The sequence below is a fragment of the Equus quagga genome, chromosome 10 (genome assembly GCF_021613505.1).
Source record: "Equus quagga isolate Etosha38 chromosome 10, UCLA_HA_Equagga_1.0, whole genome shotgun sequence".
Lineage (NCBI taxonomy): Eukaryota > Metazoa > Chordata > Mammalia > Perissodactyla > Equidae > Equus > Equus quagga.
Genome location: NC_060276.1, coordinates 38,393,191 through 38,406,341, shown reverse-complemented (window position 1 = coordinate 38,406,341; position 13,151 = coordinate 38,393,191). Strand labels below are relative to the sequence as shown.

The 13,151-nt window shown below is 37.9% G+C and overlaps 1 protein-coding gene across 1 annotated transcript in view; it reads left to right on the top strand.

The window, feature by feature from the left end:
* RNF128 (ring finger protein 128) overlaps positions 1 to 13,151 on the top strand; it is a 50,276-nt gene that overhangs the window by 19,810 nt on the left and 17,315 nt on the right. Inside the window, exon 2 of the mRNA XM_046673230.1 lies at positions 5,041 to 5,288. Within this exon, the coding sequence (XP_046529186.1) occupies positions 5,041 to 5,288 (248 nt within the window). The remainder of the gene's footprint in view (positions 1 to 5,040; positions 5,289 to 13,151) is intronic.

Genomic DNA, 13,151 nt, shown 5'->3' with positions numbered 1-13,151 from the left:
TGTTTAATCTCTGTTTAAACATTCAGAATAAGTCCTGAATACGACCACATCTAGGTTGCTTATAACAAATGGCTAACTATATACAGAATATATTTTGTGGTGCTTTAAAAAGATCACTTACAAAGTCACTAATTTTAATTTGAGAGGTTTGGAATCAGCTGAAGTGTAATAACAGCCCCTTGAGTCTCCAATATTTTAAGGACGGAGAAAGCTTAAGGGCGAAACAGGATCAGCAAGGCCTGCTTTAGCAGAACACCCACATATGCCAATCAGAGAAAGGTTTTTTTCTGTTCCACAAAAAGAAGTCTGATTGTTCTTCTTTGGAGTTTCAGGGTGCATATCTTATTTTGTGGTTTTCAACAGAGCAGCGAGTAGAAAAACAGATTTAACTTGGGAGTATACTTGAACTTTGACTGGTTTTTCAAAGTAGGTATGAATAAGTGAAAAGAATAAGCAAAGCAACTTAGAAGTTTTGAATTGAATACTACTTGTATTTAAATTTTGACTCTATAACGTCCAGTGGTGTGCTGGAGTCAGCTGGCTCCACCAATTGTCCCCATGTTTTCCCACCTCCACATTCATATGGCCGTGAGAGTAGTATTTACACCCTGGAAATTGGCACACACTACAAATCAAGGCTTCCTCCTCCTCCCCCACGCCCCACCCCCAGAGCCAGTTAAACGTTTACCACTACAGCCCAGAATATTCCTATTTAATTTTCATTTTTACAGTCAAATAATAGCTTTAGGTTTCACTGAAGATAGAGAACTGATGTAGAATGGTGGCGAAGAACAGAAACAGTGGGCCAAACTGCCTGGGTTTAGATACCAGTTCTGTACTTATTAGCTTATGTCATCCTAGGCAAGTTAGTCAATCTTATCTTTTTTTTTTTTCTTGAGGAAGATTAGCCCTGAGCTAACTACTGCCAGTCCTCTTTTTTGCTGAGGAAGCCTAGCCCTGAGCTAACATCCGTGCCCATCTTCTTCTACTTTTTTTTTTATATGTGGGACACCTACCACAGCATGGCGTGCCAAGTGGTGCCATGTCTGCACCCGGGATCCGAACCGGCGAACCCCAGGCCACCGAGAAGTGGAACGTGCGAACTTAACCGCTGCGCCACCAGCCAGCCCGGTCAATCTTATCTTTAATGGGATAATAGCAATGCCTACCTTATAGGGTTGATGTAAGGATTAAATATGTTAATGAATGTAAAGCACTTAGAACAGCATCTAGTTTAGAGATAAATCTTATCTGGCAACCTCGATTATCCAGAGCATAGTTAGGTTTCAGGAAGTAAACAGAAATGTCACTGAGCAACCTATATAACTATCTGGAGGCTACTTGCGCTGAAGCCCTCAGGCTCTCCTTGGAAGCCTGCTTTACTCTTTCTTTAGATCCAAGCTTGATTGACTTTTCATTTGACAGTAGATTAGAAGTATAAAATTAGAAAGGAGAGATGCTGCTAGAAACAAGTGAGAACTTCCCTCCCCAAAAGAAAATTGCTCAAAGGGAGAACTCAAAAGTAAGTCAGACTGGATGATTTCTAAGGTCCAGTCCCGCTCCAAAAATCTATGAATTTGGTGAAAAATCATAGCAGTTTTGGAACAGGTAACCCTACCACTATACTAAATAATGGCTTACAAAGATGGTCCACTGTCGATAATTCATTGTAATCAGTATATCCGAGTTAGGAAAATAAGGCAGTATAGATTACTTTTTAAAATGCCCATTCAAAATTGTTAAAATTAAATATTAGTGTAAAGCTTTTCATTATGGAACACCTAATTCCCTGCCAATACCAGATAAAGGAAAGTATTACTGTAGTTAATTAAAAGACATCCTCTGCCCTTAAAATGTTCTTAATTTAGAGTGGGAGTATGGCATGCCAATTGAAATGCAAAGCAAAATAAAGTACTAGATAGAGGTTAAAAACCAAGTGACAGGAGAACAAAGAGGGAACATTTACATTCTCATTTGGAACTTGGGAAAATAACATAGGAGGCAGCATTTGAGCTGGAATTTGAGTAATACATAGACAGGCAGAGAAGGAGTGGGGAGTGTCAAAGCAGATGTAGAACATTTTAGGCTGAGGGAGCAGAATGAACAAAAGGAAAGTTATGAAAAGTGAATGACAATAGCCGATCCCATGTGGCTGGATCTGAGTGTTCGTGAGACGGGCGGTGTAGTGGAGATATATCAAACTGGAAAGGTCAGTTGGGACCAGATCATGTAAGGTTTTAAATGCTACGCTAAGGAGTCAGACTTTAATGAGTAATAAGGAGCCACTAAAGACTTTTGAGCAGGGAAGAGGCCTGATCCAACCAACTGATGGCAAAAGTCAACCAGGGAGGTTAAGTCTGATGAAACTTTAAGGGAAGGGGGACAATTGGATATAGAGTGACCAGTTACTGAAGCAGTTCAGGCAAGGAAATTATGAGGGCCTATATTATATAGGAAACAGAAACGGAAAGAAGGATTTGATGATGGGAGATCCCAAGGAAATAGCATCTACATGACTGACTAGGTTAGCAGTGAGTATTCAAACATGATTCTTCTTTTTTTTTTTTTGGAGGAAGATTAGCCCTGTGCTAACATCTGCCACCAATCCTCCTCTTTTTTTTTTGCTGAGGAAGACTGGCCCTGAGCTAACTTATGTGCCCATCTTCCTCTACTTTATATGTGGGACGCCTACCACAGCATGGCGTGCCAAGTGGTGCCATGTCTGTACCCGGGATCCGAACCAGCGAACTCCAGGCCGCTGAAGTGGAACGTGTGCACTTAACCACTGCACCACTGGGCCGGCCCACAAACATGATCCTGAGGTTCCTAAACCAGGTGACCAGAGGCTTGTGACGCCATTAACTGTAATTGGCAACAGTGAAGGGGGAGCAGTTTTTAAATAGTAGCAAGGGTGTGGGAAGGAGGAGATATATAATAATGCTTAGAAATAGGTCTTTTATATGATTAGAAAGCTAATTCAATAGATAGTTGGACTATATATAGCATGTATGAATATACATTAGGGTGATTGAAGCATAGCATTGTTCCTTATGTGTAGACAATGTACATTTCTCGACTATCCTTCTTTTTTAATCTCCATCTGGCCACAATGGCCAGTATGTTCCTGAGCATCCACCCCTGCCATCCACCTCATATCTTCTAAAACAATAAAAACCTATTTCTATTGGTCAAACAAGTTTATAAGGACACATCTATGATTTAAAAAGAAATCTTTAGAATTATAATAGAATTTGAAATAGATTTCAAAACCTGATTTTTAGAATTATCTATGCTTGCAAAGATTATGCAGTTTACAATATCAGAAATGAATGCTAGGTTATATAATTATTCAAAACGTTATAAGCAGAGATTTTCCCGACAGATGGCTTGTAGAGAAAAGACAAATAATGACAAAAGATAATTGACATAATGTCTGTGCTTTTAGTGCCAAAGCTAGAAAATTAAAGCCCCCAGATAAGTAGAAAAATGAGCCACTCTCTTGCAAAATATCCAATTCTCTAGAGCCATAAGGGATATTTGGGTGATATACTGATAGAGGGAAAAGATACAACAGAAGGTATTTCTGACTCCATTGCTTTTGAGATTTTCCCCATGTAAACTGAAAGAGAGTGAGTTGTCAGTGTCTACCAAACTGAGTGATGGCAAATGAGTCAGTAAAATTATAAAAGGATTTAACTAAATGGCTATCATATGTAAAAATAATGTCTTTTGGAAGTTTAGGGATCTGTAATAATACCCTATGAATATATTTTCTGAATTAGTAAACTTCAAGGATCTTGATCTTTTGAAGACTTTGGCCACTGGGGACCATAAATTTAAGGGATTACTTGGCTAATAATTCTGCTATGTACGTTGCCATTTATGGTTTGTACTCTAATTTGATCACTGAAAGTGTGAATACTATTTTAATATTGTACTTTTGTATTTAAGTTCCAGTATAAAGGGCTTTTTAGAATCATGTGTATATGAGTGTGTATGTGTGGTTGTGTTTATTCCAGATTGGAGTTTGATCATTAACCAAGATTAGTTCCTTAACCTAGTATCAGTGGGAGGTTTCTCTTGTTTGTAATCTCTTAACATTCAAAGAGCTCTGTTCTTTTGATTAAGATTATTGGTCTCAGGTCATATAAACTAGAAGGAATGCAAACCTTGATAAGCATTGGAATAACACGAGTAATCTGACATTCTCACAACATTGGGAAAGATGATGTTTGTTCTTTATTTTTTCACAACATTTATGTAATCGGGGTAGAGAGGGAGATGTTACAGAGATTAGGTGTTTAGACCAAGACTTAGACTATTGGACTATGTAATAAGCTTAGTCTAATTTCAGGCTTGGCTTTGGTTGGTGTTGAATAGAAACATACGTTTCTATCAATTCTACATGTTGCAGTCACTGCTAACCTGATTAGGTCCGTGCAAAATCTTAGAGCACCTTGGACACATTTTATATTGCTTTGAGGATACCGGAAAATGGCACGTGGACATTTGGGCTTGTAAACATTATTATTCTCAAATTACTAATCCTGATATGTACATTCTTTTACATTTTAGTAGTGAGGTCATGAGATAGTCTATCACCTTATAAACTGGGAAACATATAGTTAAATATTTCTGTCTTTCCCAAATCTCAGATTCCCTGGGATGTTAACCCAATTCTCTACCACCCAGGGGACTGTTTGTCTTTAGGAAGGCCTTCGTATAAGAGGCAAATTGAACCCCAAACTCAGTACTGTTGAATTATAGGTGGTTAACCTGAGGAGAGGGGAGGTATTTGTTATACATATATCATAGCTTCCTTACTAAACTATGAGTTCCTTAAGATCGATAACCAAGTCTCAGCGTGTTTATATCCGCTATAATTTATATATGGATGGTAAGTGCTCAATAAATGTTAACTGAATGAATAAGTATTCTTCCTTTCTCTCATTGGGAATCATTTAAAATCGCTTTAGCAATTGGATTTTTATACCAACAATGCTTTACCAAACTAAGACTGAATTCCTTTTTATTTTACAGGTGCAGGAGACATTGTTGCAATCATGATTGGCAATCTGAAAGGCACAAAAATTCTACAATCCATTCAGAGAGGCATACAAGTAACAATGGTCATTGAAGTAGGGAAAAAACATGGCCCTTGGGTGAATCACTATTCAATTTTCTTCGTTTCTGTGTCCTTTTTCATTATTACGGCAGCAACTGTGGGCTATTTTATCTTTTATTCTGCTCGAAGATTACGGAATGCAAGAGCTCAAAGCAGAAAGCAGGTTTGTAATGGTCCTTTCTTCTAATTTAAAGATATTTTGCTGTTTTAATTATAGTTTCAGTGTCATGCATTTTAATATACTTCACTTGCTAGATAATGATCCATGCATAGTTTTTATAAAACCTGGTAGTTTTTAAAAGTATGTCAGCTTCCATCCTCTCAAATCCTTTATTTTCTGTAATTTGTCTATGGCCTTAGTCCTGCCTGATTAAGTCTTCTAACACCTCATTAAAAAGCACAGCCGGGGCCGGCCTGGTGGTATAGCGGTTAAGTTCGTGTGCTCTGCTTCAGTGGCCCAGGGTTCGCCAGTTCAGATGCCGGGTGCAGACCTACACACTGCTTATCAAGCCATGCTGTGGCAGGCATCCCACATATAAAGTAGAGGAAGACGGGCACAGATGTTAGCTCAGGGCTAATCTTCCTCAAAGAAAAAAAAAGAGCACAGCCAACATTTAATTATATATGAGTATAAATATGTTCTCTTAAATATTTTCTAAATTACAAAAGCATTTTATACTCAATGTAGAAATTTAAAAAATTAGAAAGTACGAAGGGAAAAAAACCTTCACTCAAAACCCATGTAACAAAAAAACTATAGTCACCACCCAAAGGTAACCACTATTGTTTTACATGTATATACGTGCCTGGGCATGTGTATATTCGCATATGGGGGCAGGACTGGGAAGAAAGACCAGGCTGACTATCCTGAGAAAACAGGTTTAGAGATCTAATTGTGCATGATATGGTGCTAGGCTTCAAACAGAGTCACATGTTCATAATTTCTACCATATTTTAAAAACTGATGTATAAACAGGTACAAAGTATAGAAATAATAGAGCAAAAATACCAAAGTGTCTTTGAACAGGGAAGTACCTATGGTTGTGTGGCATTGATCCTACCCCCTTTAAACTGCCCCTCATCCCCCTGATATCCTTACTTCTCTCCCTGACACAGCTTAACTTCCATGGTCACTCCCATGCATACATCTTCAGTCCCCTTGGCACTTCTCTCTCCTTTGTTATACTTACTGATAAGATCGAACTCTGGTTAAATCCTACTTCCCACTCTGTGCCTGGACTTTGCATAGCTGAAGTAGCCGAAAAGCATCCACATCTACACAGATCGATCTCACTTTAAATCTATGACCACAAACTCAGAGTGATGTTTTCTTAGCCATTTCCTCTCCTGCTTTCCTAGGTGAGTAATCATATGTGTTTCTTTCTCCTTAAACCTCGAACACCTCCTCCAACTTTACTCTTGTATTTTGGATCATATTTCACTGAGAAAGTTGAAGTAATCAAGTGTACTTCCACAGGCTCCCACCACATCTACCCATCTATCTGCATCTATGTCTATATCCTCTGCCTTGTCTTCTGTTACTGTGGACACACAAATATGCTATCAATGCTTCCATTTTCAAAAGAACTTCTCTTGACCCCAGGCCATAAACCTTGGAGTTATTCTTTATTCCTCTTTTTTTCCTCTCACTTCCCATATAACCTCCATCAGCAAATCCTATTGGTTCTACCTTCACTATATACCCAGAATCTGATTCCTCGCACCACTTCCATTGCTTCCACCTTGGCCCAAGCCTGCATCATTTCTTAACTCCTCCTCCCTAGTATTCTCAATACAACAACAGAATGGTGTGCCACTTCGAGAGCACTCAGTAGGGATTTAATGCTTTCAGCTGATCATACAGTAGGGGCAAGAATACATTTTTATATGTGCTGAGAAGTTCCTCCAAAGGCAGTGCAATTCTGGCCACTTCATGCACTCTTTCTCCAGTAAGCAAAGATGAACCCATTTTATTTGGGAGTGGGGCAGCAGCGAGGATTTCTATATAGCTATATATACAGTTAATTGAATTTAGCAACAGATAAGAAATTGAAATCTTATTATAAAAACTTCTTAAAGATTAGACACCAGTGTGTGGTAATGAGTGATGATTACTCAGTGTTTAAAGTTCATTGACTTCTGTCCTTCTCCTCAGAGAAGCAGCTTATCACCTTGGTGGCAGGTTCAGCCTGTTACTAGCTGTGGTCGAAAGGATGTTTAAAATTCTCATACCAGGCCATTCAATAGTTTTACACTGTGTTAATATTTGACATTTGTATATTGTGCTGTGTTTATCTCTGAGGTTGGAAAGAAATTGGTATCCAGTATGACTAACTACTCAAAGGTTGTAGTTACAATGACAAGAGTGGTTTTCATACGTTCATGGTGAATATGTATTTCTGTAGTCTATGTAGTCTAAGTGCTATAATAAATCCCAACATGGCATTAAGCCCCATCGGCAAGTGATACAGGTTATAAAGAACTGCCTGGTATTGCACAAGCTCTGTTGGCTATTTAACTCTGGTTTCATCGTTCATTTAAGTAAGTTTGGATAGTTTATAATATATTTTATGAAAATTAACTTCTGCACAAATGGTCAATAGCATTAAAACTTCTCACCTTTTAGAGAAGGCTTTTGAGAAAGCTTCTTTCACTGCTTAATGGGCTATATCTGTTTATCCTTTGGTGACTAAAGGATTGAATATATGACTGATAATCCCTTTTACTTATAAATATTCAAGAGTACTAGAATTCCATTTACATGTTATTTAATTTTCCTGACTTCCTATTGATTTTTAAAAGGCAGAGCTTGATGCATATGATGGTTGTAACTATCACTAAATATTTGACTGCATTATCTCCATTTTACCACTAGAAAGGGGTATGAAACTGAGTTATAGACACTTAGCTTCATTGGAATATGAGAAATTTATTAGGCTATTCAGGAATTTCTTCCCCCTGAACCATTATGACACACAGTATTAGTGTCAGGCAAACTAATGACTGTGTAACCATACATTTTGAAGACCAAAGTGCCCAAATATAATGGGCAGCACATAGCGGCTGTAAGCCTGACATATCATAGTATCATGTGTGAGAACACATATCATCCTTTTTGTGGATGAAAAGCTTTTAAAGAAGATGAAAAGTATCAATGGATTGTGAATGAAAATAACGTGTTAGGCATTACGTGGTGGATTTGTGTCCCCACCAGGAGCAACTCTAACCTGAGACAAGGAAGATTATGGAAAACCTTATGACATGCTCATACTAAACTGAATTTGGAAGTGACCACTATATACTGGACTCTGGCATGGGACACCAAGCATTTTGGGGCACAGTGAATGTATCCTAACTGTACTCAAGCAATAATACTCAATGGCAACAAGGCATGTGTTGGATTAAACATTGGCCAGTGAAATAAAAGAGGTCTCTAGGTGGAATAGGATCTGACCTAGGTATAATGGAATAAGCTGAATTTACTTTTTTTTTTTTTTTAAAGAATGAGTTTTTTTTTTTTTTTAAAGTTTTTATTTTTCCTTTCTCTCCCCAAAGCCCCCCGGTACATAGTTGTATATTCTTCCTTGTGGGTCCTTCTAGTTGTGGCATGTGGGACGCTGCCTCAGCGTGGTTTGATGAGCAGTGCCATGTCCGCGCCCAGGATTCGAACCAACGACACACTGGGCCGCCTGCAGCGGAGCACACAAACTTAACCACTCGGCCATGGGGCCAGCCCCAAGCTGAATTTACTTTTAATGAAGAGTGACTTTCAAAAGAAAAGAATTTACTCACTAAAATGGACAAATTGGAAAGATTCATCTTCCAAGAGGAGGGAAAAGAATGAGAATCCACTTGGAAAGATGATAAAGCCTCGATAATATGATCACACATACCCAATACATAATGCTAGAGAATGCCAGCACTCAAAGACTGGGAATGAGCATATACTCTGACACAGTAGAGTCTGTTAACTATTTTACTTCAAATGGAGGCCCAAGTAGTCATGGGGTAATGGCCTTCCATTTTTAGCTATGAAAGCTCAGGGAGAGCATTTTTGAGACCCATGCAGATCCCCAAATTTATGGAAATTTTCTGGGTGAAATTGTAACTTACATTGCTAATCTCTGACTGATCTTGACCAAAGGATGGGCCAAAATAAGACTAGCTGTTAGGAATAGGGATAATACTGAATGATACCCATGGATTCCCCAGGGGAGGGAGATGGCCTTGCTGCACAACAGTCAGTGGGAACCTATAACTGTATAGTAATGTGAGTTGAGGCAAATGATTGGCTTTGTCCTCCGCTAACATGGGACCTAGAAATTACAGAATCATCGCCACTTGTGGTAATGCTTGTCCATAATAATATCTGATACATGGGCAAAGAACAATTCTTCTAGGAAGGTTTAGTAAACACTCTGTGATACTTCCTGATTGATTTTGTAACCAAACCAAACTGTATCATAACCATATTGTGATATGGGGTAATACTGGTATTGTTGGTAAGATTCAGCTACCTTATATAAGTAGATCATTTGATAATCAAATGATTGGGAGATTAAACTAAAACCTCCCCAGGATGTAATACCAATGAAGAGTGATTGGCCTGAGGAAGGATTAGACTTAGTTCATTACTATATCTAAATAGCTCTTTACAGTTTATCACAAAGTTCAAGTGGCCATAGATCAAGGGAGTAAACAGATAATTAAATTAGTACAACAATATAAATATATTTGAAATGGTCTTATAAACTGGAAGAATTGTTTCTCTGAGCCTATTTTCACCCTTCATTGGCTTCTGCAAGTATTAGATATGCCTTTGTTGTTCTTACTGTACCTTAAATATACATGCTGTACTAATTGTAGAAGCCCAAATAACTATGATGTTTTGTTGTTAAAAAGACCTTGATCGAGAGCGAGAGGGTGGATTGTGAGGAAGGAGATAACACAGTAGATCTAGTTGCTTACTCCTTGCAAGTCTCCAAGGGAACCATGATTGGCCTTTGGCCAGCCCTTGGAATGTGGCCCTCAAAGTGTTCTTTATGTTGGTGATTGATGACTTTGTTATACACACCTGGAGTAATGGACCATGTTGTATAAACTTGTCATGGTTGCTTGGCCTAACAATGAAGACTGATGATATGCACCTAGTTTCATTGTTGGGGTCCTGAGTTTTGGGAAGCATGGCCAGTTGCTAGCAGGATTACCTAGTGACCAGCCCCTCCATCTGAGCCTCAGACCCTGAGACTCAGTGTTGTTCCCTGAGAAGAGATATGCCACACATGTCCTTGTAGTTTGCTGCCAAAGAGATAGCACTCCTCTGTGGTCTCAGATGAGGAAGGACTAAGCTACATTAACATCTTAAAATTTGTCCCTGAACTTAAAACATGACTAAAAATATCTGAAATATTTCTGGTTACATTAGATTTTCTCTACTAGTACTTGAAATTAACTGGAAGATTTCTCAGGGGTCTGCGTATGCTATAAATATATACACGTTTGTGGTTGGTGTGTTTGTATGTATGTATCCATTCCTGCCTAAATTTGAGAATTAATTAGAGCCTTATACAAAACCATTATTTTGGCTCTTATATAAGAAGAGTAGATTAAACAAATTCTCGTCTGAGTAGGACCTAGTTTATTAGTCTTTCCTCACTGCTCTTCCTTCCTGTGCATTTCCTCACACTGTCCACAGTGGCCACCTTCATGCAAGTGGTCTGCACTCTTTATTCCCAACTCTGTAGTTCCCTATTATGGGGAGCTATTTTATAGCCTGGACCTCCTCTTTCCTTTAGAAATACTTTCATTAAAATATTATGCATAGATTTTTGTTGGGAAAAAATAGATTTCTTTCAATTCTCATATATCTAAACAGCAACATGACTCAGACATGGATTTTGTTCACAGAAATATATCTGAGGAAAAGAATCCTCTTACCATACTTCTTGATTTTAATATCCTGTTTTATAAATTCTGAGCCAGATTTTTATTTTGAAAACGTGGTGACTTGAGTACAGGAAAATCCAGTTTGCTTATATCCACCCTCCTTTCTTTCTTTTGCATACCCTTCCCCCATCGAGGAATTAGGTTTGGCTGCATACCTGGTGTTATCCATGTGAGTTTCAGTTAAGCTAAAAGCTGAATGCCTTGGGACCAAAAACCAGGCTGACAAGTCACCAGATTGAAACATTTATTTTACTTAACTGGATATAAATACACAAGTGAACTAGGTAGAATATCTTTGAGTTCACTATAATTTAAAAATTGAACATTGTAATATAGGATAAGAATTGGCCTGACTTTTCATTTTCAGCCCAAATAAAGTCTCACTCAGAACCAAAAAAACTATATAACTGAGATTCTTCAGTGACTAGAATGATCACAGCTTTTGAGATTGGTGACATTAAGCTTCTGTTAAGCAGATCGGCCAGTGACCAAGCTTCTTTGAATCACTCTTCAACTGTGCTGCCAGATATTCCCCGACCAGGTACCTCTTAGGATTGGGGGGCGGAGGGGAGAGTGTGTTGGTATAAAATACTGGCTTAAAAGAGGTCCCCAAATCACAGTAACCAATTTAGGACAGATTTGAAGACTGGATAATAGCTGACTTTGAGGGTTTTTTTTCTTATTTCTTTCATTTATCTTCTTCACAAGGAATGTGAAGCCTTTTAAAGGCTTCTTTGCTATTACACAATGGAGGCAGTGTACGATAGTGGACAGATCATGGGCTTTAAAGCCAGATAGAACCTGAGCTTGAATTGAATCACAGCTCTGCAACTAACCAGCTGCCTGGACTTGAGTCAGTCTTCTGAATCTTTTCTTTTGTATAAAATTTATATATTAAAATACCTATTCCATAAAGTTGTTAATGATTAAACAAGACGATACATGTAAAAAGCTTAGGGTTGAATCAGACACATGGTAGGAAACCAATACATGTTCCTTAAACCTTTCTTTTCCCAAATTTAGTGAACTAGAGGATTTTAATGAGTAGAACTGTGACTTGGATGAGAAAATCATGAAAATCTGTTTTTATTTTCTAAATTCAGAAGCTATTCTTTGAGCAACTACTAGGCACTATGAGAAATTTTAAAAAATGATTAAGGCCCAGTCTTCCAGCTACTTACAGTCTAGTAGGAGAGAAAGACACATGAATAATATAATTACAAAATATGATAAGAGGTAGAAACAGTGTGGTATTGAAATTTATAGGGTAGGAGAGAATTCTGAAATGGTCAAGAGGCATTGAAAAAGTGTCCAACGTAATTTCTGTAACAAAGTAGTTATATTCTTGAAGTTCTGTTTCTTTGTGGGTTTTTTTGCAGGGGAAGATTGGCCCTAAGCGAACGTCTGTTGCCAATCTTCCTTCTTTTTTCTTCCTTTTCCCTCCCTAAAGCCCCAGTACATAGTTGTGTATAGTTGTGAGTTCTTCTGGTTCTTCTATGTAAGCCACCACCACAACATGGCTACTGACAGACCAGTGGTGTAGTTCCGCATCCAGGAACTGAACCTGGGCCACCAAAGCAGAGCATGCCATATTTTAACCATTAGGCCATCAGGGCTGGCTCTTGAAGTTCTGTTTTTTAAGTAATAAAATACAAATTACAGTTTGCACTGGGGCATATTGTCTTTAAATGTTGAGGCATATTTGGGTACCCAGAAATTTGATTTAAGTAATAATATCCAAACATATGTATTTAAGATAAACTACTTGTTCTTAATGTTGTTTTCATATTTAAGTTTTCAGAGGAATGAATGCATCTTGGAAACTCTTGCTATCAGTGTGACAGTGAAATATTTTGAGTACTAATGGCAGTTTTGCGAGTGACCTTCATTCAAGCTCTAAAAGTACAATTTGTGCTTCTTACCAAAATCATGTGTCTCACGTTCATATTTAAAGAAAGTGGCTTTTCTTTTCCTTATAAAGCTCAGTAGAAGTTATTGGAAATATCCAAATTTCCTTTTAAACAAATTTTTTTATTCCAGAGCTACTTTTTTTTTTTTTTTTTTTTTTTTTTTTTTTTTT